This window comes from Coccinella septempunctata, chromosome 9 (genome assembly GCF_907165205.1).
Source record: "Coccinella septempunctata chromosome 9, icCocSept1.1, whole genome shotgun sequence".
Lineage (NCBI taxonomy): Eukaryota > Metazoa > Arthropoda > Insecta > Coleoptera > Coccinellidae > Coccinella > Coccinella septempunctata.
The window spans coordinates 16272117-16299684 of NC_058197.1; the positions used below are offsets into that span (position 1 = coordinate 16272117).

The 27568-nt window shown below is 35.4% G+C and overlaps 6 protein-coding genes across 9 annotated transcripts in view; 1 reads left to right on the forward strand and 5 right to left on the reverse strand.

Moving 5' to 3' along the window:
* LOC123320107 (lysosome membrane protein 2) overlaps positions 1 to 7594 on the reverse strand; it is a 29086-nt gene extending 21492 nt beyond the window's left edge. Inside the window, exons 1-3 of one of the 4 annotated variants that reach the window (XM_044907288.1) lie at positions 7503 to 7594; positions 5870 to 6008; positions 3267 to 3555 (exon numbers count right to left, since the gene is read on the reverse strand). Coding sequence is in view for 2 of the 4 variants with exons in the window: in XM_044907290.1 (XP_044763225.1) it covers positions 5870 to 5909 (40 nt within the window). In the remaining 2 variants the exon portion in view is untranslated. Of the gene's footprint in view, positions 1 to 56; positions 184 to 3266; positions 3556 to 5869; positions 6009 to 6148; positions 6166 to 7502 lie in introns of those variants that run through there. The other 3 variants (XM_044907290.1, XM_044907291.1, XM_044907289.1) reach the window with 3 other exon arrangements.
* An 864-nt stretch (positions 7595 to 8458) lies between these two features.
* LOC123320030 (MOB kinase activator-like 3) lies at positions 8459 to 10281 on the reverse strand. Its single transcript, XM_044907172.1, has 4 exons — positions 10072 to 10281; positions 9866 to 10016; positions 9470 to 9813; positions 8459 to 9397 (listed from the first exon to the last, which is right to left on the reverse strand). The coding sequence occupies exons 1-4, from the start codon at positions 10111 to 10113 to the stop codon at positions 9269 to 9271; spliced, it is 666 nt and encodes a 221-aa protein (XP_044763107.1). The 5' UTR covers positions 10114 to 10281; the 3' UTR covers positions 8459 to 9268.
* Positions 10282 to 10450: 169 nt separating this feature from the next.
* LOC123320029 (zinc finger protein 845-like) lies at positions 10451 to 15306 on the forward strand. The gene is made up of 5 exons (XM_044907171.1): positions 10451 to 10826; positions 10879 to 11532; positions 11586 to 11787; positions 11848 to 12231; positions 12350 to 15306. Exons 1-5 carry the CDS (start codon positions 10710 to 10712, stop codon positions 14839 to 14841), a joined length of 3849 nt encoding a protein of 1282 aa, XP_044763106.1. The 5' UTR covers positions 10451 to 10709; the 3' UTR covers positions 14842 to 15306.
* A 1243-nt stretch (positions 15307 to 16549) lies between these two features.
* LOC123320014 (DNA-binding protein Ets97D) lies at positions 16550 to 18767 on the reverse strand. Its single transcript, XM_044907151.1, has 8 exons — positions 18582 to 18767; positions 18108 to 18468; positions 17914 to 18049; positions 17697 to 17835; positions 17443 to 17642; positions 17299 to 17369; positions 17085 to 17238; positions 16550 to 17003 (listed from the first exon to the last, which is right to left on the reverse strand). Exons 1-8 carry the CDS (start codon positions 18680 to 18682, stop codon positions 16747 to 16749), a joined length of 1419 nt encoding a protein of 472 aa, XP_044763086.1. The 5' UTR covers positions 18683 to 18767; the 3' UTR covers positions 16550 to 16746.
* A 516-nt stretch (positions 18768 to 19283) lies between these two features.
* Positions 19284 to 21129, reverse strand: LOC123320435. The gene has a single exon (XM_044907753.1). It carries the CDS (start codon positions 21080 to 21082, stop codon positions 19448 to 19450), a length of 1635 nt encoding a protein of 544 aa, XP_044763688.1. The 5' UTR covers positions 21083 to 21129; the 3' UTR covers positions 19284 to 19447.
* A 718-nt stretch (positions 21130 to 21847) lies between these two features.
* Positions 21848 to 26523, reverse strand: LOC123320356. Its single transcript, XM_044907653.1, has 5 exons — positions 25200 to 26523; positions 24967 to 25075; positions 24299 to 24506; positions 23377 to 23520; positions 21848 to 23284 (listed from the first exon to the last, which is right to left on the reverse strand). Exons 1-5 carry the CDS (start codon positions 26264 to 26266, stop codon positions 22998 to 23000), a joined length of 1815 nt encoding a protein of 604 aa, XP_044763588.1. The 5' UTR covers positions 26267 to 26523; the 3' UTR covers positions 21848 to 22997.
* Positions 26524 to 27568: the final 1045 nt, after the last annotated feature.

Here is a 27568-nt window from a genome sequence, read left to right on the forward strand (position 1 = left end):
CGAAATCATATTGATTTAACAAATATGGATATTGCAGTGAAAATTCACCAACTCACCAACAGTATCGTTCCTACATGATGATAACACAATAACTATGCGAAATCTAATGAATTCACTAAAATGACTGCAATAAAATCCTATTTTCGAACGGCAGTTTTATTGATATGACATTAAAAATCCCATACTCGGAGAAGCGGAAACAACAAATCAGCCCAAAACCGATAGTTATATCGATGAAATTCTCGAAAACTTCATTACTGAATCAAGCAGTATCTAGTTTTTCGAGAAGAAGGTTAAAAATCCAGTTTCGTGTCGCATTAAAACTCCCAGGATTTCGTCCTTATCGATAACAGAGATCGATCTTGGACCTCGAGGCTTCCAAGAAAGACACGAAGGTGAAAATATACTCAGTGTTTGTTGCGTGCTGAATATTAATTTTCCACTGAGCTTACCTACGTGATCCTGTAGAATAAAGGATGGGCTAGCCACAACCCGGAAACTATGATAGAAGAGAGACGAACAATTGGAAGAAAATCCTAAAATCCCATCTTGTTATTGTAAGCAAGGGAAAAAATGGTGGATGCCCCCAATTGATGGTGGGAAAAGCCACCCCTATAATTCGTTTTGGAAGAAACCTTTTCCCTTATACTATTGAAACATTAATTTCTGATGGCTTGATTTATTTTGAACAAATTTCTTCTGGCTTCCAAGGAATTTTTACTCAGTTTTATGGTTTCTAAGAAAAAGAGTAAAAATTGCTCTTCAGAGTTGCTCAAAAATTCGAATATACTTGATGAATCAGCATAATTCTCATATAAAACATACAATGGTAGATAAATTGAGCTCAACGTGTGACTCCAACTGGGAAAACTACAAACAAGTGTCGGTAATTTCATAATTAACAACGTCTTTGGACATGGTACTTTGCAAAAAGCGAATTTGTATCCTCGACGTATACACACAAAAAAAAACTGGAATACCAAACCAGTTTTCGTCTAACCTCGACCAATGAACAAACAGAAAAATACCTCAGATCGTATATAGAAACCTTGAAACGATTTTGAAACGAGATTTTGATTCACGGAGAGAGCCAATAAGATTCGAATAGCCGAAAATACGTCACAGTAACACCAATCATCCATTTCGCGTTTTTAAACCCAACGACAAAGTAGCCGATGTCAGGGGGCAACAAGATAATGAAATAACATCGATTAAGCTTTATTACTGCACTCATTTGGACCTTCGTGGGGTCATCATCGGACCTACATGTGCAACGTCTTGCAAACAGGCGATGTGACGAGGTCCTACCGAGCTAATTATTTCTAATTTCACAAATAGAATAATTGAACGAACCATTCTTGGACGTGGGACTGAGGTATCATCAAGTTATTCCGGTAAATTCGGTTTGAACTGATGACATACTCGTGTTGCGTGACTTCTATAGTTGGTAGGTGTCCTCTAAAACGAATTTAAGCCTTTTAAGGGCTTGTGACAGCACTCGAGGGGAAAAACTCAACCCAGATGAAATCTGTTACGGTCAGCTAACCTAAACAAATCAAGGATCTGCTTAGGTCAGATCTGTCAGGTGGATTTTGAAAAATACATGGTCCTTTGGTACAGGGGTTCGATGGAACAAGAATTCGCTTTGTTACAGCCAGAATGGTACATAAGAGACACTTAAAGGTCCAAAAACCACCCTTACACACAAGACATAGGGCAACTAAGCTATTTCAATTCAGATTTCTGATCTCTGAAACCCAGAAAGTTGTTTTAATCACCCAAACCCTGTAACCAATCAAACAGCAGCTGAGGACAGACTTGAACTCAATAAGCAACACAAAATCTTCTTCAATTTCTTAGGTAGGGGTCAGAATAAGAGCCTGCCAATCTGTGGACGAAAAAATGATCAAAAGAAACCAACTTTTTTGACCGTTTCGGCTTCTTTAGAAGCCTTCAGTGCATCCACCAAATCTCCCTAGTCACATAAATGTTTCGGTTTCAAAAACCAAGAATTGGAGGGGGTTGTTTGACCATTTCATTCCCTGCTTAGCTGTCCCGAGCTAATTGCCCAGCAGTTTTGGACTTGAACAACACAAATATGTGTTCACGTCTCAATTGAGGAGTGCCAAAGTATTCTCCTTGAAAGAAGGTCCTTTAGAAGCCTAAATTGGTACAAAAGTATTGTCGTTTGTTTTCCACCAAGCATTTTTCATCCAACAATGGTCTACCGAATTTCAATGCGGCATAAATTATGGACAGGGGCTCTGCCTCAAGCGTTTATCTAAATTTGCCATATGCGGCCTCAAAAATCAACTTTGCGCCAATGTCACTCTTAATTGATCCCACTAAATACATATATTTGAATATCGGACCTTGGGTATTCACCATTTATCGAAATTATCGACGTTACCCTTGGACAAAAGTTGATATAATCGACCTATAAATTCACCTGGGAACTCGGAAACCTTGGGAAATTTCCCAAATTTCCTGTTCCTAGACAGACTCGAAAAAAAATTGGCAAATATGTTCCCAGATTTTATGTCGAACATCTTTTCCATCTGTGCAAATCTTCGAGGAACTTTCTCCCAGCAGAGAAATCGAGAAAAATCTCTGTTTTTAGGATGGAATAATGGTTCTTTGGCATGTGATAAGTAGACCTTCATTGTCGAGCTGTTATTTCAATACTTCTTATTGTTGCATTATTCAAAACAAAGGCTTTAGTGTGGGCAAAATCATATCGTCAAGATTGAGAACGTTGAATTTATAGGTATCGAGAAAAAATAGGATATCCGATAGCTTTAAAAACAAATGGAGATTGTGTGAAGAATCCCTTACATAACAGCAAGAATTCAATGAAGTGCGGAGAAAGTTTCAACTTATTTTTTGTTTTTTCATGGTTCCAAAAGTGAAAAATAATATTTGATTGGTATTATTTGTTTTGGTATTACATAATTCCCAATATACACATCTTTTAACATAAAAAATTCAAAAGTTTTTCGAAATCCCAGATTAAAAAAACCTATTTTCACATTCCGCGCTTAACCAACTTCCATCAAACTACCAACCATTTCCCAAACCAAATTGCCCAACGAAAATTGGCAATATCCACCCAACAAAACGCATAATTCTCCGATAAACAACCGAAACTATTTCAAAACGCGTATGACCCCAAAAAACTCACAGCGAAGAACCTACTTGAGCAACGCGAAAAAAAAAAATTCTCAACTGTGGCGTCGATCGAAGGACCAAAAAAATTTTCCACTTACCTCCGTCGATTTTTAGATCCTCGTGGTTTTTCCGGTCACAACTCACTGAATTTCACCGCGTTTAGGCTGCGTTTACGGGCGCGGACAACGTCAGATCTTAAGTAGGTTGTCCAGAAGTGACGTGTGTTGTGCAACTGGCTGAAAGTGTTGCTTTGCACCAGCCAGGAAAGTCGCTACTGAAGAGATGGTGGCAGAAGAAAGAGCTCTGCTTAACGGTCTGCTTCGCTATGGTGGGAGATAGGTTTTGGTGTAGAGTCTACCATGGCCATTATATCCATACGAATGGTACCTTCAATTGGACCTCGTTTATATACGTATGCTAATGTTGATCTATGCACCGAAGATGGGAATTAAATGTGAGAAAAATGGGCTCATAATAGGCCGTTTTTTCTTGTAAAAAGCGATATTGATCGGACAAGGGTGATATCTGGTCGTACGACTTCTAATGAGCTCATATATGAACAAGAAACCAATGGAAATAACAATAACTATTCACTTCTACATAAAATTATGATAATAAATCGAATGAGGATCGTTATTCTCTGTTAAAATCCACATTATTTCAGTGTTTGGGCAAAAAATTAATAGTTTTTTCAATGTTGAACGACTCTGCGTGTGATTGTTTTTGTTTTCTTCAAGATGAAGGTCTCTATTGTTATTAAAACAGTCGAAATGTTGATGTTTACAATAGCAGAATCCACACTTCTCAGTCATTTGAAATTTCAATTGATTCCTTATTGAACACTATACAGGGCGAGCCTTTGACTCGTACAAATATTTTAACAGTGGATGCTTGAGGTCAAAAGACACTCTTTTTACCTATACCATTTTTTCCGATTCGGCCCTGATAAAAAGATATGGCCATAAACCCCAATATGCAAATTTTCGGCACAAAATTTCGATAAACGTCTAATAGGCCATCCACCTTGACACACCCTGTATACATGGCTATCTAACATAAATCTAGTATTGAGTCTTTAGCCAGGGTATAGAATAAACCATCTAGTTTAGGTCATAACATTTCAATGCATTTTCCATTCAGAAGTTTCAATTTGGTTAGAAAAGAAAATTGATGTGGCCACTGATATCTTATGATCTAAACCCTGTAGACGTTTTCAAGAAGAGTCTGGAATAAATTGGTCCTTCTAAGGAGCATATCAATTAGGACAACGTGTTATTGTGTCAAACCCCCAGGCAAACAAATTCATTTTCTTCAGAAATCCGATCAGATATTATTCTAGTTTTTCATTTATGCCAGGAGAAAATCGAATCGATGCTGTAACGATACTTTAAATTGCCATTGAACCGCGATTTGAAATAGTTCTAGAAATCATTACCTAAATATTAATGAAATATTTCCTAGAACATTGATTCTTTTCTAAAGACATCGTTAAGGTGAAATGAAACCATTCAAGTGAACAATAATGGGAAGAGCTCGAAAATATCTATGGTGAAACTTCCCTAAATCTGAAGCATATTTATTTCCTCGCGATTTTTTCAAAAAATCAACAGAATTTTGATGGAGTTGACTGAATACCATGGACGAAGAGGCCAGTCTATCAACTGTTAACCTCTTCATTCAAGAATAATTGATTTGTAGACAACTTAAGTACATAATTGAGGTGTAAACGATGTTATGTAATTTCTTCAATGGAAAATCAATTTGAAGAACAAACAGATGCAACCAATTGTAATTATACGTTGATATCCACTGAACAAATAGGGGATATATAAGTTGGTGTTGAAGAAAACTATAAATTTACCGCACCCAACAATAATTGTTGTAATTATAAGAACAATTATCAAAACAACCATTGAAAGTTATCCACGAAATCGAAATTCTCGTAAAAGTTGTCGAATTGAATCGAAATTAACTTCAGAGGGTTAATGTGGCCTATGTTTCTTCAATAATAACTGCCAAAAATGAAATAAAACACCCTATTTGGCGTAATTTAATGTAGAATTATTTTTTGCTGAGTTTGACGAGATTTTCAAGAGCAAATTGTTGTGGCAATTTTGATGCCAATACATATTAACATAGTCGCGCTCATGCAGAATGAAAAGTTCAATGACAAACCGAAAAAAACCGTCCAAATTGTAATTTAAGATGCTACAAATCATTTAGATGTTAGACTAATTATAGTTAAACCCCACTCTGCCATAAAAAACAAACAGAGTTGTATTTATTTGGGCAAAAACTTCTAATGATGAATAATGCATATATTTTAACCTTCTTCAGCTTGGAAGGAATCGAATTGGAGATAAAACCATCACAATATCAATAAATTTCGTGCTCCTTTATGTAGAATGCAATTAAAACTGATTGTAAACGTTAACGATAATATACTACGTGACGAAACAGGACAACACACGATAAATTCTTGATTCCTTATGGTGAACTATCAATTTATACCGTATCAGTAATATTTTGACCGAATAGTTTAGGAGATCTACATTTTATGTATAAATATATCGTAACTTTTTGAAAAAGTGCGAAAAACTTACTCCAAACAATCTTGAATAGACTGAAAAGTTCTTGGTCCTCAAAACTAATTTTTTTTTTGTATGATATATAAAAGTAAAAATAAAAAGGTACTACTTACGCCACATCCTTCCAGATTTCCAAAACTTGGGCATTTTCATTTTACTCCGGATTAATAAAGAACTGGAAACTGGTCAATTTTTACCGCCCAAAAGCTGGCAACACAACATACACTACCTCAAGCAATGCGTTTGGAACTTCTGCAACGAACGGAATCAAACAATAATAATTCATCGATGAAATAATGCGAATAATAACTTTCTAAAACAGATTCCAATACACTTAATCAATCAGCAAGGTTGACATTTTAATGACATGAATGTACAATTATTGCTAGTACCTTTCTGATGGTAGAAGTTCTTATTTGGAAGACGACAGTTGGATAAATGGAATAGACCGAAATTGTTTTCGACACGAAACCTATTTTTTTCAATTCGGAAATTAGATGACGTCAAGAAATCTGCAAATAACGAAACCAGTTTTTTCTAATGAACGGATATAGCGGCTTTCAAAGATTTGTTGGAACCACTTCTACAAGCATTCTTTGTAGTGTCATTTGATGATGATATTAATGTACCATCAACATTTTTCAAGGTACTGAAGTTAATTAGTGAGGAATTGTCACGTGGTATTTGAAATTTCGGCACATTAACTTATAGTTGGGGAACCCAAAAGGGGGAGATACCTTTAGACCCTGTAGAGTGTAACTCTACCAAAAATTAGACCTGTATATAAGGGGAATTTTTAGGACAGCCTGTCATGAATTGTGAAAAAACGATCTGTTTCAGCAAGCTAAAACAATAAAAATTGGCCATATAAGGGTCCCAAAAATAAGTTTTTTTGAATTATCTTCTCTCCTGGGCTTTGAATCATTTTTGCATTCCTTAAAAAAGTTGTAGAGCATAAAATTTTCTACAAATTTCGTCCGAAGCAATCTTTTCTACGTCCCGACGTTTTTGAGATGAATGTACATTATACTGGGATTCTACATTGACCTCACCCTTTCTTATGTATGGCTAAGCTCCTCGCCCTCTAGCTCGAAAACGGTTGAGAGTATTCGAAATTGCTTCAGACAAAAGTTGTACAGAATTTTATCATCTACAACTTTCATCATGAATACAAAAACGATAATAGGTACAGGAAGGGAGATTTTTCAAAAAAACGCATTGTTTTCACCTCCAAACTGCTAGATTAAAAGAAAAACCCGCCTGATTAGTGTCAGATTAATGGGTCAACACGTCCGCAACATTAACCATCTGAATGAAAATCTGACACGCTCGACTATGTACACCTGACGATTTTTTTTCACATATAATTGAAAACCTGCAGACGCTTTCCTCACCGCTGAAAGTGCATACATCGTTATTCTTCCATCTAATCTTAAAAAAAGGTTTTTTCAGTTAATTGAAATACAATCTGATAACTCGGGACCATTTCAAACTCCCGCGCATTTTACGTCACACTTTAAAGCACTCTCATTGGTTCACAGAAGCTTCGCTAAACGTTTCCGCCCTTTTAATCCAGAATCGACTGAGGGATCGTTTAAAATCTTACAAATCGGATCAATTTTTGACGAAATTACAATCTTAATTCTTGAATTTCTTCCATAATTTGTTGTCGACGAACAGCGTTATTGAAACATATGTTTGTAGCCAAAATCGATGAAGAATCTGATAAAAAAAATCAATACTAACCCGTTTTATTTGAAACGTACGAAAAACTTCAAGCACTGAACGATATCAAAACTGCCCTAAAACACTTTTAAAACATTTTTTTTTTTGTTTTTACGGCGCACGACTGCATACAGCAGTAAGACCACGCAGAAACTGACACAAAGAAACCATGTAACAGGTGAAAATTTCACAATCACTCCGTATTATTATGCATCGTCATTAATATTTTTATTCAGTCTACTTACTACCCATGTTGAGGAACGTTTCAGCGATAGTTCTTGATTGTTATTGCATAATTTGTTAAGGTACGCCAGCCGTGAAGAGAATAACAGAACTTGTTTTATGTAGATGCATTCGCAATGCGATAATTTTTAGTATAGCTATTTTCGATTGGCCCATATTTTGAAACTTATAATTTGGCGCAAAAGTTGAAGTATAATTTATTGGGCTATCAGTAATAATTTTTGAAAAAAATCAACATCCAAGCACTTTACGCTTGTAAAAATTGAGAAAAAATGAAAAACCCAATAAAATACACATGTAGTTGCATTATTTCTGAATCAATTCTATTTGTTACATTCAGAGTCCTGTGGTAAACAAAAAAATAAGGGCCCAATAATAAACCCTTAAATTTCGTAACTTAATTCATGTTTTAAATTGAACATACACAGGGGAGATGGATTTTTCACACTCTGATACAAAGACAACCATTCATAACAAAAAAGACCAAAGAAAGAATACATAAAAGGAGAGAAGGACTCGGGGAGAATTATATAATCTCAGGGATATCAAAGACCAAACAAACATACAAGAAAGGAGACAAGGAATATTATTTCCGGGATTTCAAAGATCTAAGAAGAAAAACAAAAAGGAAACAAGGAAATTAGGAACATCGAAGACCAAAGAAAAAATAGTAAGAGACAAGGAACACCCATCTATTCATACAAAAACTCATGGATTCAAAGTGAAAAGAAACATACTGGAGAATATTTTTTATTAATATCAATTTCCATCACGATAATGGTCTTTGGTTGAGATTACAACATATCTTCCCAAAAATATCCTTATACATTCCAAAATTCCAATCAATTATCACTCAATTTTCTCGTTGAAGGCATACAATTCAAAGGCTCCTTATGGAAAACACAAACTTCGGACTTAGGGGAAAATTAAACCAAAAATCAACACTGACCTCAAAAAGTTAATATTAAAAATTAACAATTATGTAGAGCGTTTATGATTAATGAAACTATGGTGGTTAATCAGTCTCTAAAATGACTCAATAAATGATTAAATTAAAACCTGATATACAATCAACATTAAATAAATCACAGATGATGATAAATACGCAACAAATGAACAAACAACCCAAACAGAAAGCCTCGAAGGATAAACTCGTAATATTTCGAAATTTTCACTTCAATCTGAACTATTTCGAAAGCTACTGTGATAAAGTGAATTACCGCTAAAACTACTATCAAAATTGAGTTTACATATCACTTTCCTATCACTCTCATCTCCCATTTGAAAAATATCAATTTCGAGGAAACTTCCTCTTCAATTCTTAAAGAATATGGCATTTAAGTACTTTTACTCTCGAGTTCTGGAGAGTCTACACAATTTTTTTTCAATACTTGCTAAATTAATACAACAGTATACGGAAAATTCAAGAAGATATTGTTTTTGATTACTTACTCTTACACTATTCCTTTAAAATCAGACTGCATTTCAATTGAGGACATTACTTAACAATTTTAACTTAAATTACGACATCCCACTGATGGGTATTACTCAGGTGAATCCTTGCAAATTTTAGAAGCCATCTCACGTAATGGCTCTAATTCTTTGGTACTGACCAGATCAAACTCAGTCACGAAATAGTAGAAATGTTTATAGCAGGTATTAACGTGAGCTTCCTACAAGAAAAAAAATTCAGACTTTTCCTTACCGATCAATCTAGAATCGAAATAAAAACACAGAGTACTCACGGCTGCTATTGTCACGATGTTTTGAAAATGATGTATATAAACGTGGACGAAAACTCTGTGTAATCTCGCTAAGATTTTGCTACAGTGACTGAGGAAATTCTTTGGAAAGGGAAGATCTGAGGTACAAGGAAATAGCGCTTGGTTATTTATTTGTATCTCAATCCAATCCATAAGGTTGCTGATATACTCTCGAGCCGGTAGGGGTGTTGGTTTTTTGTACTTAACCCCATCGGCCCACAAATATTCAAAGCGTGGCCCACCAGACATAGTTGGGCATGTCTGGTCCGTACAATATTCAGAAATTGTACCATAAATGAGATTGATTCTATTGAAGAAATCCACAACTGAAATGTAAAACTGATAATCGGATATTGTAATATTTTTTGTTATACACACCATGCACGGCTACCCAATCATTCAAATCTTCCCCTGAAGGTAATTTAACAGCATTTCTCAGATTTATGCCAGAGTTTAAACTAGCACAAGCTTGCTTATGCAAGCTGTATCTTATTGTGCCATGAGCAAACTTTTTCCTAGGTCTAAAAGTCTACAAAAGGATAAATTACAAATGGTTGCAAAAAGAATACGAGGTATTTCGTCACCTTTTCCTTCTGAAAGAAGTCCAAAAAGTTATTGAGGGCCATTCTAAAATGTGGGCTAAAGGAAAACGACTTCCTCGAGTAATTTAAAAGGTAAACAACAATAAAATGAGCGGAAATAGGTCCGAAAAAATTCAAGGTTAATCAAACGTCATTGTAAGGACGTCCGGTAGGTTGCAAATGAAAGGATTCCACCAAAAATGAAACGAGCTTTTTCCGTTGAATTGATCGATACAAACGGAATACCTTTAACTGAGATTGCCTTTAAAAATTCCCGTTTTTGATTTCAAACCGTTTTTGAAAATAGTGACTCATATCCACTTATCATTGAATTTTTGAAAGGTGTTTCCATCTATCGGCGATTCCGCCAAACAGAAAATCAAACAAAGTAATGGCGTCTTTTGGCTACAAATTCGCGAAAAAAATATTGCAATTTTAAATATAAACTAAATGAAACTGCCTTCGATTTGATTTATACGTGAAACTATGAAATCTGCTGGATCAAAAACTCCATCATAATTGAACATTTGTGCTGAATACGATGGTTCATTGCGAAGTGTTCAAACAGTTTTTCTGAATTTTCAATTACGATTTGTTTTTCGAAAAATTCATATATGTACGTACTCGGTTGTGAAAGATGAATGAGAGAAATGGAGACGAAATTATGCAGAATATGTGGGCGATTGGGTACAACCCATCAAGATATCTTCAGGATAGAAGGACTGAAACACAAAATAGAAACTTGCCTTCCAATATTTGTGAGTTCAAAGTGAGTCTTTTAAGTATCAAGATTAAAAGATATTCTTCCAGGTTACACAGCATTGCCTCCTGCCGGACAATATATGCGAAGAATGCTTGGAAAACATAACGAAATTCTATTACTTCATCAAAAATTGTCTCCAGAGTATAATCGTACTGGAATCTCAGTACGATGTTGCAGAATCATGTTTAAAGTCAAAAAGAAGGCACGACAAAAGTTGCCTAGTTAATTTCAACGAACCTAGAAAAGCTCAAGAAACCCAAACTGAAGATACATATGATATATTATTTACAAAATATTCTGAACAAAATTCAGACAAAATCGAGTTACCATTTAAAGGTTGTGATATAAAGTTAGTCGATTACGAGGTTGATTCTGAAATGTCAGAGTCCGATAATAAGTTGCACAATAAAGGAGTTGTGGTTGTAAATAAGAAAACTCATAAGAAGGTTGATGATTTACTGAATACTCTCTTGAGTAAAACTGCTTTTACCAAACAGTATTTTGATGATTGCGAGAATAGCTTGATAAACGATATAGCCCACAGGAAGGGAGTCAAGAGAAAACCGGATGTGATTGAGAATGTTCAACCGAAAATTTGCAGAATCGACACTATTAACCGTAGGAAGAATAGGGCGCCCAAAAAACTGCAAAATAACCCTCAAGTAAACGGATTTACAGAAACTGTACTAGCCAGTGATCAGGTAGTTGACGTTTTTCTATTTATTTCACTAGAAATTTAAATTATTTGTTGCAGAATCTTATAACATCGGACTTAATCTTACCTCAAAGTTGTCTCTTGTGCGATGAAAAGTTCAGTGGCCCTGCGGCTTTGGCAGCGCATATTTTCGAGATACACGATCTGGATTTGAATAAAACTGTGGAGAATTTATCGGATAGGAAAAAAAAGATTCCGAATTTATTGAAAATCTCCGATATAAAAAGGAATAGTAGTTCCGGTATGTATAACTGTTAATTAATCGGATAATTTTCCTTCATTATAACTTGTTTATACGCAGATGACAATCAGCATGATTCTAACTCCCCTAAGACGAATCAGGAAGAGTTTTCCTGTCAAATTTGTCCTTATTCGTCTTCCACCAAGCAAAATTTACGCCTGCACTGTCGTTCTGAACACCCTGTGGAAGTCCCTCTGATGTGCGGAATATGCTTTCAACCGATGACATCCTTGGTGAATTTGAGAAACCACCTTAAGATCTGCGCAATCGAGTACCCAGTGAAAACTAGGTATTATTGCTCTATCTGCAAATACGGGGAGGATGGCATGAGGGAAATGGAGAATCACGTGTTGATCCACGAGTTCTTGATCGATATCTGCAAGAGGGAGGTTAAAATGTTCGATCCGGCTGATTATGTTGAGCTGAACAATTCCTGCGAGCTAGGTGAGTGAATTGGACCATAGAAAAACAATGACGTTTGACAGATGACATTTAACAGATGACTGTTAGGTTATAATCAAAGAATTTCATGAAGGAGGGGTCAAAATGTATTTTATTTCAGGTCCTGTTTCACCGTCATCCAAAGACTTGAGTTGCAGCCTCTGCTTCCAGTCCAATTTCCAATCGTTCAAGGATTTTAGCAGGCATCGTAGGACCCAGCACAGTAAATTCCATTGTGACCTCTGCAACAAGTTCTATGGGAGGAATTCCCACCTCTGGAAGCACGTCAATAGGCTCCACAAGAACCACCCGAGCATAACCTGCCAGATTTGTCAGAAGACCAGCGCCTCCAAGTACCACCTAGAGCAGCATTTCGCTAAAATTCACTCTGCCAAACAGAAGACTGATCGTCGAAATATCAACGTGGTAGAAGACCAATCTGTTTTCGTGAAGTACGGTTTCTTGGATCGGGAAAAGAAGAGCACCTCTTCGGAATTCGAGGAGGCCTCGGATCAAGAGACCTCCGACGAGGTTTTTGCGACCGACGTTTCTGTCCCCAAGGAGGTAGACGCCTCCAGTCACCTTTACACCAACATCATAACGAACTACACCCCACCCCCTAACGAAGGGGACTTCAAGTGCCCCAAGTGTTCCAAGGGTTTCTCAAAGAAGCTGCTGCTGAAGAAACACAAGAAAAACTGCAGGCCAAAATCGCAGAAAGACCTGTTGACCCGCTGTAAATCCTGCTCGAGGATATTCAAGGACCGGCAGAGTTTAGCCAAGCATTTGGTGAACTACCACTCGGAATACACCTGTGAAATTTGCTCCCAAAAGGCGCAAAGCAAATGCGAGATAGTGTCCCATATAAGATTCACCCATCCGAAGTGCAAGCTCTTCTGTAAAGTGTGCGGTAACATCCTTCGCTCCCAACAGAACCTGTCGGACCACCTAAACGACCATTCCAACTCCTACATCTGTCAGTTCTGCGGTGACTCTCTACCGTCTAAGATCAAATTGAAGATGCATATCTTGAGCCTGCACCGAAAAATCCTGAGTTTGAGCTGCGGGATCTGCCTGAAGCTGTTTGAAAACCAGCACATCCTGAAGGACCACGTCCAGCTGGTGCACAAGAACGACCTGAGACCCCTGACTTCTTGCACGGTTTGCGGTAAGAACTACGGCTCCAAGTGGAAGACCTACGACCACCTGAACAAGTCCCACGGTCGCATATTCAAAGTCTGCAAGGCCTGTTTGGAGATCTTCAACACGGAGGAGGAGTTGAACTTGCACTGCGAAGAGCTGCACAGTTCCAAGAATCAGAACGTAACCATCGTCAAAAATAATTATCCGAAGGAAGATGTTGAGGAAATTGAAGAATCGGAGAGTTGCAAGGAGGAAATCGAAGATGTGGAGGATGTTGGAACCGAGGAACTATTCAGTCCCTTCGCTCAGGATTTATCGGCTATGAAGATATCGTTGCTGGAGAAAAGACTGTTGGGTAAGAAGATAAACGAGGAAAACCAAACGAAGATCGAAGATAAAACAAAACTTAACCCGACTAAAACCAAACAACCACTTAAAAAAGACTCCCCGAGATACGAAGATGATATTGCAGCCCAACAAGGCAGTTCCAAGAGAACGGTTTACGTAGACAGCGATGTGCCATCACTTTGCGAGATATGTTTTAAAACGTGGCCAGCTAAGAAGCACCTGTGGCAACACTACATTCGTTGCCATAAAAGTGTTGCAGCAACAGTTTGTGGAATCTGTCTGAAGACCAACGTTGATTACAGGACCCTCCAAAGACACTTGAGACAAAACCACCCCACTCTCTTACACGGTCAAGGCTTCGGTTCGAATTTTATATGTAAAATATGCGGGAGGTACCACAACGCAAGCTCCAAGTTGAAGTTGCACATGGCCATACACGAAAACTTCGATTGGTCCATATTGGAGAATGAGGGAGAGATAAACGGAGAGAAACTCAAGACCGAACACAACGAAACATACTACGAAAGTTTAATAGAACAAGTTGAATGTTCTTCAAACGAAGACGAAGAAAGTGAAGATGAACGAAAAGTGGATAAGGTCGATTTGAGCAGTTCCGAAGATGACAGTGAGAGTGAAACGATATCCGAAGACTCCAATCAGAATCGACACAAGTTCCGTTGTAATTCTTCAGAGAATTCTGGGATGGAAAAATACCAATTGAAATCGGACAATCTAAACGTAGACAAAAAGTTTTCTGGGACTCCTGTTGAATTCCAGACTACGGAAAGTGAGGATTCGAGTTCGGAGAGTTGCAGCAGCGAAGAAGAAGGGACGATTGGAAGATCCAATACGGCTTCTTCGAACGATGTGATGATTGTGAACGGTTTGACCAATTCGAATAGTAACGTCATCTTGGTCGATTCCATGGGGGACTCTATGACGTTTACGGATAACAATTTGTTCGGTTTCAAGACCGAGGAGTTGGATTCGGCTGTTAAGAGTATAAGTCGGGAGTGCGAGTCGCAGGTGAAGGAGGACTTGGAGGTGGAGTATTGCGAGTTGTCGATCGGTGCAGCTTTGAACGATGGAGAAATTGAGTCGGCCGTTGGGAGCATATTGTGAATTTTAAGACTGTTGTTGCTGTCGGTTTTCTGTCAAAATTTCTATAATAGTTTTCTTCGCTCTTCTAAATCGATATTAAGATTCTCTCGTTGATTGATTTTTCATACATATCACACGAGTCTTCTCTTGATTCTTTTACATTCCAGTGGTTTGTGAAAATTATGTTGTTCATTCTAGTCATCCATTTAAATAGGGACCTTTTCACTTCAATATTAGATTTTTTATATTGTGAACGAAAATTTTTGTGATCTTTTGCCATATTTATTACCTTGTAAACTTAATGTTTAAGTCCTCGTATTTTTGATGTATTTTTTTTTAGAGTTTGCCATGTTGAAGACTGTTTAAGATATTTGGGATTGCATTTATTTTTTTTTTTATTTTGGAGTAATGTTTTTCATGAACATTCCTTTCTCATTCGTATATTGTAATGATATATTGAAATAAATAAAATAATTTTCTTAAAAAGTTTTTCGTATGAAAAGTAATCAAACAAGAACTTTTTGACATCCACATTCGATATATACCAAGAATTTCTCGTCCATTATTGCCTGAAAATGAGATGTGATTATAAGATTTGCTTAAAAATTAGTCCAGTAACAATATATTCTCGTTTATATCCATCTTAAACTGAATTTCAAATAACAACGAACAAAAATCTGTGTAAATAAAAACTAAAGCACCAAAACTACCATATCTCGAGCGATATAGGCAACACATGATACTGATCCTCATACCAATATTGTATGTGTGGTTGCAGCGCGCTGTTGTCAGGGGCGGCAAATATATTGTGCAAAAGCAGCCAAAATAATTTTTTCCTGTGAAAACTGAGTTCAGATTTGGAATCAGGGACCTCGACTTATACAGAAAACATGTACGGCACTTCAATATCTAAAACTTCGATTTTTGATTCCGATCGAAAAAAACGCAAGACTATACATCATGAAAATTTTTGGCCAAAAATGCTTTTTTTTTCGTATCGTCTTGAAATTGAAAATATAGTTTAATTAGGCTATTCTCTATCAGAAACTGCAATCGGTTCCTCTTCAAGTGAATTATTTTTCGTTTTACGCCCTTTTGAAGGGCTGCAACTTTGGTAGGCCATAGCAGCCGAAATAATTTTTTTTCGCCAAAACTGAGCTCAGATTTGGAATCAGGAACCTCGAATTATCCAGAAAACATGTACGGCATCTCAATATCTAAAAGTTGGATTTTTGATTCCGATCGAAAAAAACGCAAGACTATACATCATGAAAATTTTTGGCCGAAAATGCTTTTTTTTTCGTATCGTCTTGAAATTCGAAATATAGTTTAATTAGGCTCTTCTCTATCAGAAACTGCAATCGGTTCTTCTTCAAGTGAATTATTTTTCGTTTTACGCCCTTTTGAAGGGCTGCAACTTTGGTAGGCCATAGCAGCCGAAATAAATTTTTTTCGTCAAAACTGAGTTCAGATTTGGAATCAGGGACCTCGAATTATCCAAAAAACATGTACGGCATTCCAATATGAGAGCAGGTTTTCGCATTCTGATCGAAAAACCCCATGTAGCTAAAGAGCCCCCTGAAAATACCGGCGTAGGCAACACAAAATACATATCTGTCATACTAACCTTGTATGTGCAGTTGTAGGTCGTAGTTGTCTGGGGCAAAAAAAAACTTTGTTTCAAAGAAGATGGGATAATGAGACTAAAACGAAAACAAGTACAAAATCGACTCTGATAACAAAATATATTTCAATCAATTATTTTTTTACATATATACAAGAACAAAGCCAGCACAAATTATCCCAGGTTGCACACGAGACAATTGAATAAACAAAACTTACATTTCAGCATTCCATTCTGAGCAAATACAAAAACAAACAATAAAATCCTTCCAACATTCGTAAAACTCCAAAACGCGAGGAACGCTAAGATGGTTTCTTGGGATTTCGGAAGTTCACTAAATTGGAGAGCTCGACCGCACTGTAACCTAGCAGTTGCTTCAGATCGCAGACGAATTTATACACGAATCTCTTCCCGCTCACTTTGCATATCATGTCACCGTCATAATAGTACCTGAGGGCCCTGGAGAGTTTCTCGTAGTTCATCTTCGGCTTGTTTTTCCTCTCCCCCCACAACTTGGCCACGTCCGCAGGATTCATCAGCTTGAACTCTCCCTCGTTACCTGAAAAACACGAAGGTGATGATAAAATTACAAACCATCTCATAAAAAGGGCGGAAGATTACTTTTAATATATTCTCTTACCGATCCAACTGATAATATTCATGTATTCCTTAGAAGTGAGCAATTCCAGTAGGAATTGCCATAATTGTATTTGTCCATTGAACCCGTTCTTGCAGTTCATGGTACTATCGAAATATTTATAAACCGTCGGTGCGAAATTCTTACCCTTGGTGATCTGTATCAAACAATATTCATTATTAGCTTGAATATCGAATAAATTTCTAGATTCCCTCACCTTGCTCTGTTCCATCAGTTTCGTTCTTCTTTTAGGTGGAGAAATATCGATATCGTCTTCTTTAATAATTGCTGTGAAATGAACATTAGTCATATTTCCAATTTCCGTCATCAAAAATCAAGTACTTATTGAAAAAAAACTTACCTACAACCTTCATCTTTCGCAAAAGCTCCAAATGTGTCCAAAATATGTCAGACGGATCGGACGGTACAATCCTCTGAAAATCCTGCATGGTCAGTTTGTAGAGCTCTTCTCCACTCATCGACCAATCAGAAAGCTTGATATTCGGAAGATTAAAATGCCTCACCGCCCACTGCAGCCAATGTCTAACGTGTATAACACCCCTACAAAAAGATCCGCTATAAAAAATTATTCGAGTATTATAAAAGAGATTATACCATTCCTCGGGATCCATGGGCATTTTCAACCTTTCCTGTTCTTTTCTAAAGTTTACGTCCACCTGCCATTGCACTATGTTTTTATGTTTGGAAGCATCATCTTCCTCTGTCTCTTTACCGGATTTACTTGAAGTGTCATCTTCAAAAATAACAGGGATTAAATGTCAATTAGGGGAATACTTAACCTAATTTTCACACAATAGTGAATTGTCAATACCTGCTATGAGATCCACCGCAGGTTTTAGCACATCTATTATATTAATCCTTTTAGTGTTATTCTGAATTTGGACATTTATTTGCACAATGCCCTCTCCTTGAACACATTGCTCTACCAAATTTCTGTGACTTTCCAACTGAAAATTATTCCAATTTTAATTGTAAAAATCCAACACAGTTCGAATCATCACTCACTTCTTGAACTCCCTGTAAGAAGAATTTATAGTGTTCCAGATTGAGTTGTAACTTTGTCTCAAGGAGTTTCCTGAGTTTCAATAAAGGTTCTTGAATATCCATATGCTGTATGATATAATGCGAAGTACTATCTCCCACCATGGTCAGCAATCCAGAATCAAGTTCATGCATTAAATTGTTCTCAAAATCAGAATCTAATGAACCTATTAGGCCAAGCTGGGAATCATCTCCCAAGGGGGCAACATCCATACCATTAGAGTCATCATCATCGTCGTTATTGTGCATTGCTTGAGAATCAACATGATCGGAGCCCAAACCAGCATTGTACTCCAACAAATTTCCTTCTTCATCTATGATATAACTAGAAATGTTGAAAACATTCAATGTACGTTGATAATTCGTTGAATTGTTTTCGAATGATTATGAAGGAAGGAACAATCAAACATTGCTTCGGGTTCACCTAAATCTATTTACCTTTTAGAAGGATTTGTTTGAGACGTGTATATTTTTTGCCCATACTCATTCAAAGTAACTAAAAATGTTTGAGCATTAAGACCTGGCTTATGCCTGTCCATGTTTAGTTTCTGTGCTGCTTATTTATTAAATTACTCATTTATTGTTATAAATATTTTTATTATTTTGACATTAATATCTTAACCTACAATTTTTATCAAATTACACCATAGAGCACTATATAAAGTAAATTTTTACCAAGAAAAAAAAATTATTTGTCAGCATCTTCTTCAAATGAATGTTGCCTTTTGTACATTCTTTGGAATCTAGGAAAATTTATATTTAATTAGTGATTGAAACAATTTTTTTTCCCAAAAACAAAAACACAGAACTATTCTGTGGTACACAGCGTGAACGCCTTGAAAATACACACAGGCAACACATCATACTTATACTTTTATGTATGGTTGCAAGACAATAAGGATTTTTGTACGAAAATAATTTTCATGTAAAAAGTATAGAACGTTTCCGTTTTTCAAGATGTAGTTTGAAAGAATATCTATCGATTCTGAGAATTATTCAAGCGTTACCATTTTTTTTAAATATCTTCGAAAAAATGATGATTTTCCTGTACAAAAATGTCTCATGAAATTAGATCATTAGGAAAACAAATTACTTTATTCAGTGCAATGACAAATTGCTTAATTCAAGGAAAAGTAATAATGAATGTGTATATTTAAAAATTGAAACACACAAATACTGAATTACAACATTACAATCTATATTGTGGAAAAGTGTAGAATAAAAATTGTCCCAAATGGATTTCTAGATGGTTTTTAATTATTTAGTGCAATCGAAATGCTTTATTTGAAATTCTCCCACGTGTATCAAACATATCCATTATTTTCCCTCTTGAAAATTTTTTGTAACATCAAATTCTCAATGACAAAAATAAAAAGAGCTGCGGAATTTCCAACTAATAAAACTATGAAAGCTGCCTTCACATGATCAAAATTCAACTTCACCTGCTGATTTACGTAAATACCATTGAAATAAAGATTCTCATAACTTGATATCACTTTATCCACAATGCCGTGATCTAACAGATGTGATAAAAATTTGTTTATTGAAGGAAACAAGGGATGTCCCTTAGGAAAAATGAAAGAGTTGCAGTATGTCAGAGCTGGCGGCATAATTTTGTTCAAATATGGCGAACCATCCTCATCAGTAAACGAACGCTGAAAAAAATTAACTTTCCTTTCTGCTGCCAATACTGCAATATCTCTTTTCAAAGCTGTTCGAAACAAGCATTTCATATCAATATCACATTCCACAAAATTTTCTTCTAAATATTTTTTAACACTTGGTGTTGTCTGGTAAATCCTGATCAAAAAACGTGTTAATCCCATCTTCAAATTATTCTCCATTATTTTCTCCAAAGAATTGATCTCTCCATAGTAATTTACAGTGGACAATAGAGAAGTATACTTTGCTTTGTATAGAACATTCAAAATCAATGATGATTGCAGGATCATAAATAAAAGAATAATTATTGTGGTAAAATCTGAAAGATAATTTCCAGGCTGTTCTAAAACAAAGCTGATAATGATCCATATCTTATTGAAGAAATAACTGAAATGCCTCTGGTCTTTCAATGCGATATAAACTAGGTACCAAAATACAGAGAAAAATAGTAGTAGTAAACCCCATAGCCAACATAAATTTACAGAAAATGTGTTGAAAATCAGCTTCCACTTTGGCAAAATACCAGATTTAGGCACATACCAACTCAAAGCGTGACAACTATAAGGAATGGTGTATTCATTGGCAGTATTTGCTAGTGGTACCTCATTCCCAAAACCTATGTCAAACTTGTGGAAAAACTTCAGCAACAAAATCATAGTGGAACTTATATGTCTAACATTGGTATATTTACTTTTAATTCCCATCCTTCCTAGAATAATATCCAACAAATCGATCTCAATACCTTTTCTTTGCCCTCTGGGATCTATTGTGAAAGGTTCATCATGACGATAAAGCAAAGACATGCTAAAATTATCCCAAGATTTTGGTAATTTGTTTCGAAATACTTCACCATCCATGAACAATTCTCCTTCTCTGCAATAACCGATCTGCTCCAGATTTGTGGAGAAATTTCGCAAATGCCCCGACGTGTACGGAAAAGTTGTAAGAATTTCACCCGTTGGATATTTGATGAATAAGAAATTCACAACATATTTCTCGATGAGGATATTCACATCCGATTCTTGGAAATGTCGGCCAATGAATATGAACCGAACTCTCGAATTGTGATATTCACGTTCCAATTTTTCCAGAAAATCCTCTGCAGGCAATTTATCGACATTTACCATATAAATATTCGGACCAGAAATTTGAGCATGTTGCAATCTATTTTTTCCCAGGTAGTTCCTACTAATAACGGGATATTCCAATTGAAAATTTTGCATCACTTGAAAAATTGTATCACCGTCATTTGCTACTAAATGAAAAATAAGATTCATGCAGCTGATGAACTTTTGTAAGGCAAAATAATCGATAGAGAAATTCATTTTCGCAACCAGATATATGTACTCATATAATACTACTACAAGCGTTAAACTATCGGTTTTAGATTATCAAAAGTGCAGTGCGTTAAGTTCAACCTTTAATTTATTATCCCACTTAACGAATAATCAATAATCTTACATCAATTTATGCATACATCGTCCATAAATCAATTTAAAAACGTTTGCCCCAGTTTTCGTTTTCAAAAATGGCGAACGCAATCATCATCCACAGAAGTTTTTGCAATGTCATAGAAGAAATTTGCATTGAACGAAGTGGAGCGTTCCAACAGAGAGTTTGTCTCTGGTTCCAATTATTCCACAGATAATGGACTAGAATTTCGAAATCTCAAACAACTAGCGTATTCTTTATGCGGGTTTATCAACGCTTTACCATAAAGATTACCATTATTGAATAGACAATTTGGCAGTTGGCCTTTTCTTCATAATAGGACACAGACATTTTATTATGCAATGAATTTAGCGAACGCATCATTTACTTTAGAACCATCGTCACTAGAAAGGTATTTAACTTTTTTCTGTGATTATTTTAAATATTCGACGAAAATTCGCAAAGGATAAAGTTTTAAAATGATAATTTTAGTTAATAAATACCTTCCTTTCGACGGAGTTCCATTCACAAGTTCTGGCAAAAAAAAAATCGGCAACATTTGGAACCTTTTTCAAGTTATGCGAGGAGCATTTTTAATAATAGATCTGAGCGAAATTTATATTGGTTTTTACTAACATTCAATTTGTTATAAATAATTCCTACTAGAACAATAAATATTGATATATACTTAATAATATTTACATGTTTTCCAGTTATATTCATACATCATTTGGAAATTTCAAAATTCAATCGATATGTTAAATGCAAGGCTACAGAATGAAATGTTTTTGTGATCGATGAAGTTCGGGTTAGAGTGGGTAAAAAGCCTGCATTGGACTGTCACAGCCAGGTGTTGATTGTTTTGAAATCTCCAATTCTACCATCATACATTATGGAAAGAAAATCTACAATCGACAGAATAAAAAAATAAAATAAAACTGTCCCATATATATACAAGCAAACTATAACCCTTTCATTCCATTGAAAAGATTGAATAAAAACATAAAATTCGAATATTTATAGACTCCCTACAAAGTAGAAATATATTTAAACCACAAGAAAATAAGAGTAGTTTCAACGAATAAAAATTTCAAGTCCTAAGTAATAAATAAGAGTAAAATTCAGATACAATTCATTACTTCTTAGGAACAGACCGAACCAAGTTAAATCATCATTTTTTCTTATTAACTTCCACGATTTGCCGTAAAATGTTTCAGCATGCAGAATTACAGAACAATAACAATATATTTCACAAGTTTGATGGTTTTGATGGAATTTATGTGAAAAACTTCTCGATACATTGCTTTAATAAATGGCAGTGAGCGTTTTGAGATATATCTAAACTTTTTATTCAAACAACGAACAGTCCAAACTCCATAATCAGAAATTTATGGAGTTCAAAAAATTAAATCAAAAATAACATTTGTATAAGGATAATCATATTATTATCTTTAGAAACTGATTGCCCTGAGGAAAAGTTTAAAAAAAAAAAAGTTTGTCCCAGTGTGGAACAAACACAATTATATACAAAATTAATAAACGATTCAATCAAAAATGTTCATATTCTGTCAAAGAACACCCAGAAAATTAAGCTGCGGCAAGATATAAGCCTGAAGTTAACAATCCGAATTGACCTAAGTAAAAGATGCATATGCTAAAACAGAATTACATCTCGTATATTAGTAACTATTATATAACTAATATAACATTTTTTGAACCAATTATCGGCATAAAATCCCTTTCTTTTCGAAGAACACCTTCTCATTTCTTAACGGTTGCCGTATTGACCACGAAACTCGACTTAGACTCCAATTTCTGAATGGTAGACACTATCTCTAACTTTTTACGTTTGAAAGTTTCCTGACTCCTCACTTTCTGCTGATGCAGCTTTCGCTTCTCGTGCACCTTCAGATCCCTTCCCAATATCGGGTACTTGATCTCCTTTGGCATATCGTCCAGCTCGAACATTGCATCGTGGACTGAGGTGCCGAAGAAGTTCCTGATTTTCGTGTCTGCCCCGTAATCTAGCAGCAGCAGCACCATCGGAGCTTGAATGGAAAATTTTTGATGAATAAGAGGCCGAAAGGCAAATTGAAAATATTCCGAGCTACTATGCACTCTTTCTAATGCTAAAACTTACCGTTGTGACTTTCGGCAGCGTGGAATATGGCGGTTCTTCCAGATTTGAGGTCTTTCAAATTCAGCAGAGCATCTTTCTTGAGGAGCTGCTCTGCCATGTCTATTCTGTCGACATGGAAAGCGCACATCATCAAAGGAGTAAGTCCTGAAAAAGAAATGAATCTTGTAAAACAGGCAATTATAGAAAACTTGCAAAATCAATGAAAACCTCGAAAAAGAAAGAAAAAGAAGAGAAAAAAAACAAGGGAAAAAGATAAAAAACTGAAAGCTACACATTAAAAATTAAATTATCATGCGACTTCTGAAAAATTCCCTCATCTTTTTTTGTTTTTTTCTCTCCAGACAGATATTATAACCCAAATCTCTGAATCTGTTGCAGTGACCAAACATTCTGACATTTTTTTTTATCAGTTTTCTATTTTGTATTCGCAAGTATGCCATTGACATTTATCCATTATTGATTATTCATCAATTGTATAGCTTGTCCATAAAATGTTTAACTTCACTACTTGCTATTATGTAAATATAATACGAGGTCACTATTAACAATGAGATATAACAATAAACAAAATATGTTCTTATCTTATCTGGGGAATTTTTCAGCTTTAGAATATTATGGGAGTAATTTCTTGGTAAAACTGGAGTCTGTTTTTTTTACTTATCACTATGACAAATCGGGAAAACAACCTGAATCACTTTTTTTCCAAGAAGAACTTCATCGATTTTATTGTTGTTTAAACAACACTTCCCTCTAGATTGTATGAATAAGAAAATATAAACCTTTTTTCATTTTGAATAACTAATTTCTGGAATAATAAAAATTCCATTCACTTGCTGGATAGATAGGACGCATCGTTTTAATCATCAATCAACACCCAATTGTGCCAATAAATCCCTTGTCAATTCATTACATCACCACTTACCGTCATAATTGAAGCAATTTATGTCCAATTTACTGCTTTCCAGTTGATCGAGAAAAATTCTGACCAAATCGGTCCTGTTATGTTCGACAGCGAGATGGAGGACGTTATTGCCTTCCGAATCTAATACTGACAAATCGGCATTGTATTCAAGAAGGACTTTTACGATGTCAACACTGACATTGTTGATAACTGCTAACTGAAGGGGTGTCTGAAAGAAGGTTTACTCAAGTTAATGATACAGCGTAACAAAATAAAAATTCTGTATATAGTATTGTAAACTTTTTATCTATTTATCGAGTAAGTCAATTAACGTATCTGTTTAACAAGAGCAAATATTGTCGTTTATCTCTATTCATTATTTCATCATACTCAGAAGCTCAGAATTTTCAAGTAGCAAAATAACATTATAGGAAAAAATTTACACAAAAAATAGAAGTATAATAGGAGTTATCAGTTAAGTAAAAATTTCTTCATTGATGTTTTTCCCCTGCAATGAATTAAATATCAAATTCTCAAGTGATAATTCAATAAATCAAGGAGTTCAAAGCTTCAACTAAAAAGAAACTATATCAACAAGATAAGATAACAATTCTGGTAAACGAAAGGCTAATTCCTAGAAATGAGAATGAAGTTCATTTCTCACTACAACTTTAAGAGAATGTACTTACATAATTATTGATATTAGCGATATTTATTCCCTTTTTTCTCACTTTCAGCACCACACACTGACTTCTCACTTCTTGCAAATCTTGCTGAATAACCCCTCTGTGAATTGGTCTGAAAAAAATTCGAAAATTGGATCCCTTATACGAAATAAACGTTCACTAATGATCTTAATTTTTTAAATTATTGAATTACTCGTAGATTTTCAACGTTGAGTGAAAAAATGAAGAATACTCACAAATTGCCGGATTCCCATTTGAGGCACCTATTAAGATCGTTGAAAAATTTCATTTTAATGTGTTGTTCATTCAGGGTATAAATAGAAGGAGGGCCATGCCCCATATTAACATCATCACCGATTATAACTCCACTACTATAAAGTTCACTGATAGGGTTTGCTGCAACTTCACTGCTTGTGTTCAATTTCTTGGGTGAAATTTCAGTCTGAACTCCTTTATGTGCAGTTTTCACCTGTTCAGTATTAGTAGAAACTGTCACTGAATTTTTATTCTCCTTAGGTATAGATTGGCTAAGTTCCATTTTACTGGCACGGGCAACTTTAACAGTATGGCCTTGATCTCTATTTTCAGATATACTTTTGTTAATCAGGGGAATCCCAGGTGGTGATGGTTCTTGACTGCTGACAAGTCTTATTGTCCCCCCCATTTCTTTCATAATCATAGATAAGTTTTGAAAACTATCAGTTTTATTGATAGAAATGATTTTACCAGTTAATTTGGGCAATATGTTACGTGGCTGTTTGGAGGAGAAATTCACTGCTTGTTGGTTTGTGTACTCTACAACAGATGGCTGATTCTTTTCAATTTCACCACCTGATTTATTACCTAATGACATTGTTTTAAGTCCTCTTAGCTTAGGAATTAGTTTAGGCATCTCTATTTTATCTTCTAGTTTATTTTGTATTGTATTCGCAGTATGTCTTACAATTTGGAGCTTCTTCCCGTTTAAATATATAAATTTTTTACCATGAGGTTCTTGTACGAAGTTCTGTATTTTCACTTCTTTGATAACTTGAGTATTAACAGGTTTCATTGAGGCTTCATTCTTCTTAAGAGATTCTTCATTGTGCTTTTTCATGTTTTCATTTAAATTATCTATATTTTCTTGTGTTTTTATTGATTTGTCCACAATATTCTTCTTAAAAACCATTTTACCATCCATAAATCCAATCAATTCTGTATCTTCTGACTCCAGGGATAATTTAGCTTCTCTTCTCAAAACTCTTGCGTTAACATTTATTACTCTCAATATCTCATCATTAACAGAAGATGAATCCATAATCATCTGTTATGTATAATAAGTGAAATTTGGGTTATGTCTATTCGACTGAAATCCTTCCACGCTTAATCCTTTTACGTTTCATAAGATAAGACCACAATTCTAAATCTTCAATCAACTGCACACTTACATCTTTTCACTATCCACAATCGATTCATAGTTGGAATCGAATTCATTACATCTATCTGCAAAATCAATAAAAAACACGAAAAACCAAAGAAGGGTGATTCCCCGTTCATATTAAATTGCACGACACGGACACCGAATAACGTGCGCAAGAGGTCATAGAATATTAACATCAATATCTTTTTCTTCCTCCTATTGGGCTTTGATGAATGTTGTGGAGCAGAGAGTGGATTTTCTTCGTTTTAACGGGAAACTCGTTAAGTTTCCATCAACAATTTTAGGTGGATGTTATGGAGAGTAGAGAGAAGGAGAACGATCGCTGCTTTGAGACCACAGATTTTTTGTCCCCTAAAATATGTACCAATAGTAGTAGTTCATGTTTTTGCCAACAGTCGCGCTGGCCATCACGAGAGTGCGAAATTTTGTTTACACAAATCAAATTGTAGTTGGCTCGTTGGCTGAGTGAACTGTTTCCCTGGTGACAGATGATAGGAATATTATTATTGTCGATTTTTGATAAGAGAACAACATATGACCATGGTGAAATGTTGAAGCGTGCGCTAGTATAAGAGTGTTTTGGCATCGGAAAGAAAAGGAGAAGAGATAAAATTTCCGAGAGCATTTTTGAGAGAAAATTGGAAAAAACCTTATCTCAAGAATCAACTCCCAATCAATTTGTGTGTCAAGAGCACTTTTGCGATGAAGATATCAAAAAGATGATGGATTCATTATAAACGAAATCTAAATTGTCATCCCTCGTGAGAAGTTGACTCTTCTGAATAAGAATATTTAACCAATAAAACTACATGGTTCAGAAGTAAATATTCTTGAAGAATTTTGTTGGCATAACATAATATATGGTTTATATCGGTTCTCAGCTGAGTATTGGCAAAAGAATCTACTCTAATACCTAAGTGATAAATCTGAGACTGCTACCTTTTGTTGTCTTGATGTGTACTGCTCCTCACTACGGATTTATATAATTTTGAAGATTAGTAAACCAACTAACATAGCTGCTTTCAATAAACAATGATAAACAAAAGTAGGTACAATTTTTTTGATCAGTGATTTCTTTTGAATTTCATTGATTTCGACTTGCATTTTATTGCATATAATTCAGAGAACTCATATTCAATATAGATTTGAAGAAAGGTATTTGAAAAATCATCAGAAAAACCACGA

What these genes read in the sequence shown, in the direction of transcription:
- LOC123320030 (XM_044907172.1), bottom strand. Translation starts at nt 10,113, where the DNA reads ATGGCCCTCAATAACTTTTTGGACTTCTTTCAGAAGGAAAAG. An exon ending in ACTTCTTTCAGAAGGAAAAG is followed by an intron (nt 10,017 to 10,071) that starts GTGACGAAATAC and finishes ATCCTTTTGTAG; the next exon opens with ACTTTTAGACCTAGGAAAAA. An exon ending in TGATTGGGTAGCCGTGCATG is followed by an intron (nt 9,814 to 9,865) that starts GTGTGTATAACA and finishes TTTACATTTCAG; the next exon opens with TTGTGGATTTCTTCAATAGA.
- LOC123320029 (XM_044907171.1), top strand. Translation starts at nt 10,710, where the DNA reads ATGAGAGAAATGGAGACGAAATTATGCAGAATATGTGGGCGATTGGGT. An exon ending in CTGTACTAGCCAGTGATCAG is followed by an intron (nt 11,533 to 11,585) that starts GTAGTTGACGTT and finishes TATTTGTTGCAG; the next exon opens with AATCTTATAACATCGGACTT. An exon ending in AAAAAGGAATAGTAGTTCCG is followed by an intron (nt 11,788 to 11,847) that starts GTATGTATAACT and finishes GTTTATACGCAG; the next exon opens with ATGACAATCAGCATGATTCT.
- LOC123320014 (XM_044907151.1), bottom strand. Translation starts at nt 18,682, where the DNA reads ATGGACAGGCATAAGCCAGGTCTTAATGCTCAAACATTTTTAGTTACT. An exon ending in CAAACAAATCCTTCTAAAAG is followed by an intron (nt 18,469 to 18,581) that starts GTAAATAGATTT and finishes CAACATTTCTAG; the next exon opens with TTATATCATAGATGAAGAAG. An exon ending in TGCGGTGGATCTCATAGCAG is followed by an intron (nt 17,836 to 17,913) that starts GTATTGACAATT and finishes TTATTTTTGAAG; the next exon opens with ATGACACTTCAAGTAAATCC.
- LOC123320435 (XM_044907753.1), bottom strand. Translation starts at nt 21,082, where the DNA reads ATGAATCTTATTTTTCATTTAGTAGCAAATGACGGTGATACAATTTTT.
- LOC123320356 (XM_044907653.1), bottom strand. Translation starts at nt 26,266, where the DNA reads ATGATTATGGATTCATCTTCTGTTAATGATGAGATATTGAGAGTAATA. An exon ending in AAATGGGAATCCGGCAATTT is followed by an intron (nt 25,076 to 25,199) that starts GTGAGTATTCTT and finishes AATTTTTTTCAG; the next exon opens with ACCAATTCACAGAGGGGTTA. An exon ending in CGCTGCCGAAAGTCACAACG is followed by an intron (nt 23,285 to 23,376) that starts GTAAGTTTTAGC and finishes TTTCCATTCAAG; the next exon opens with CTCCGATGGTGCTGCTGCTG.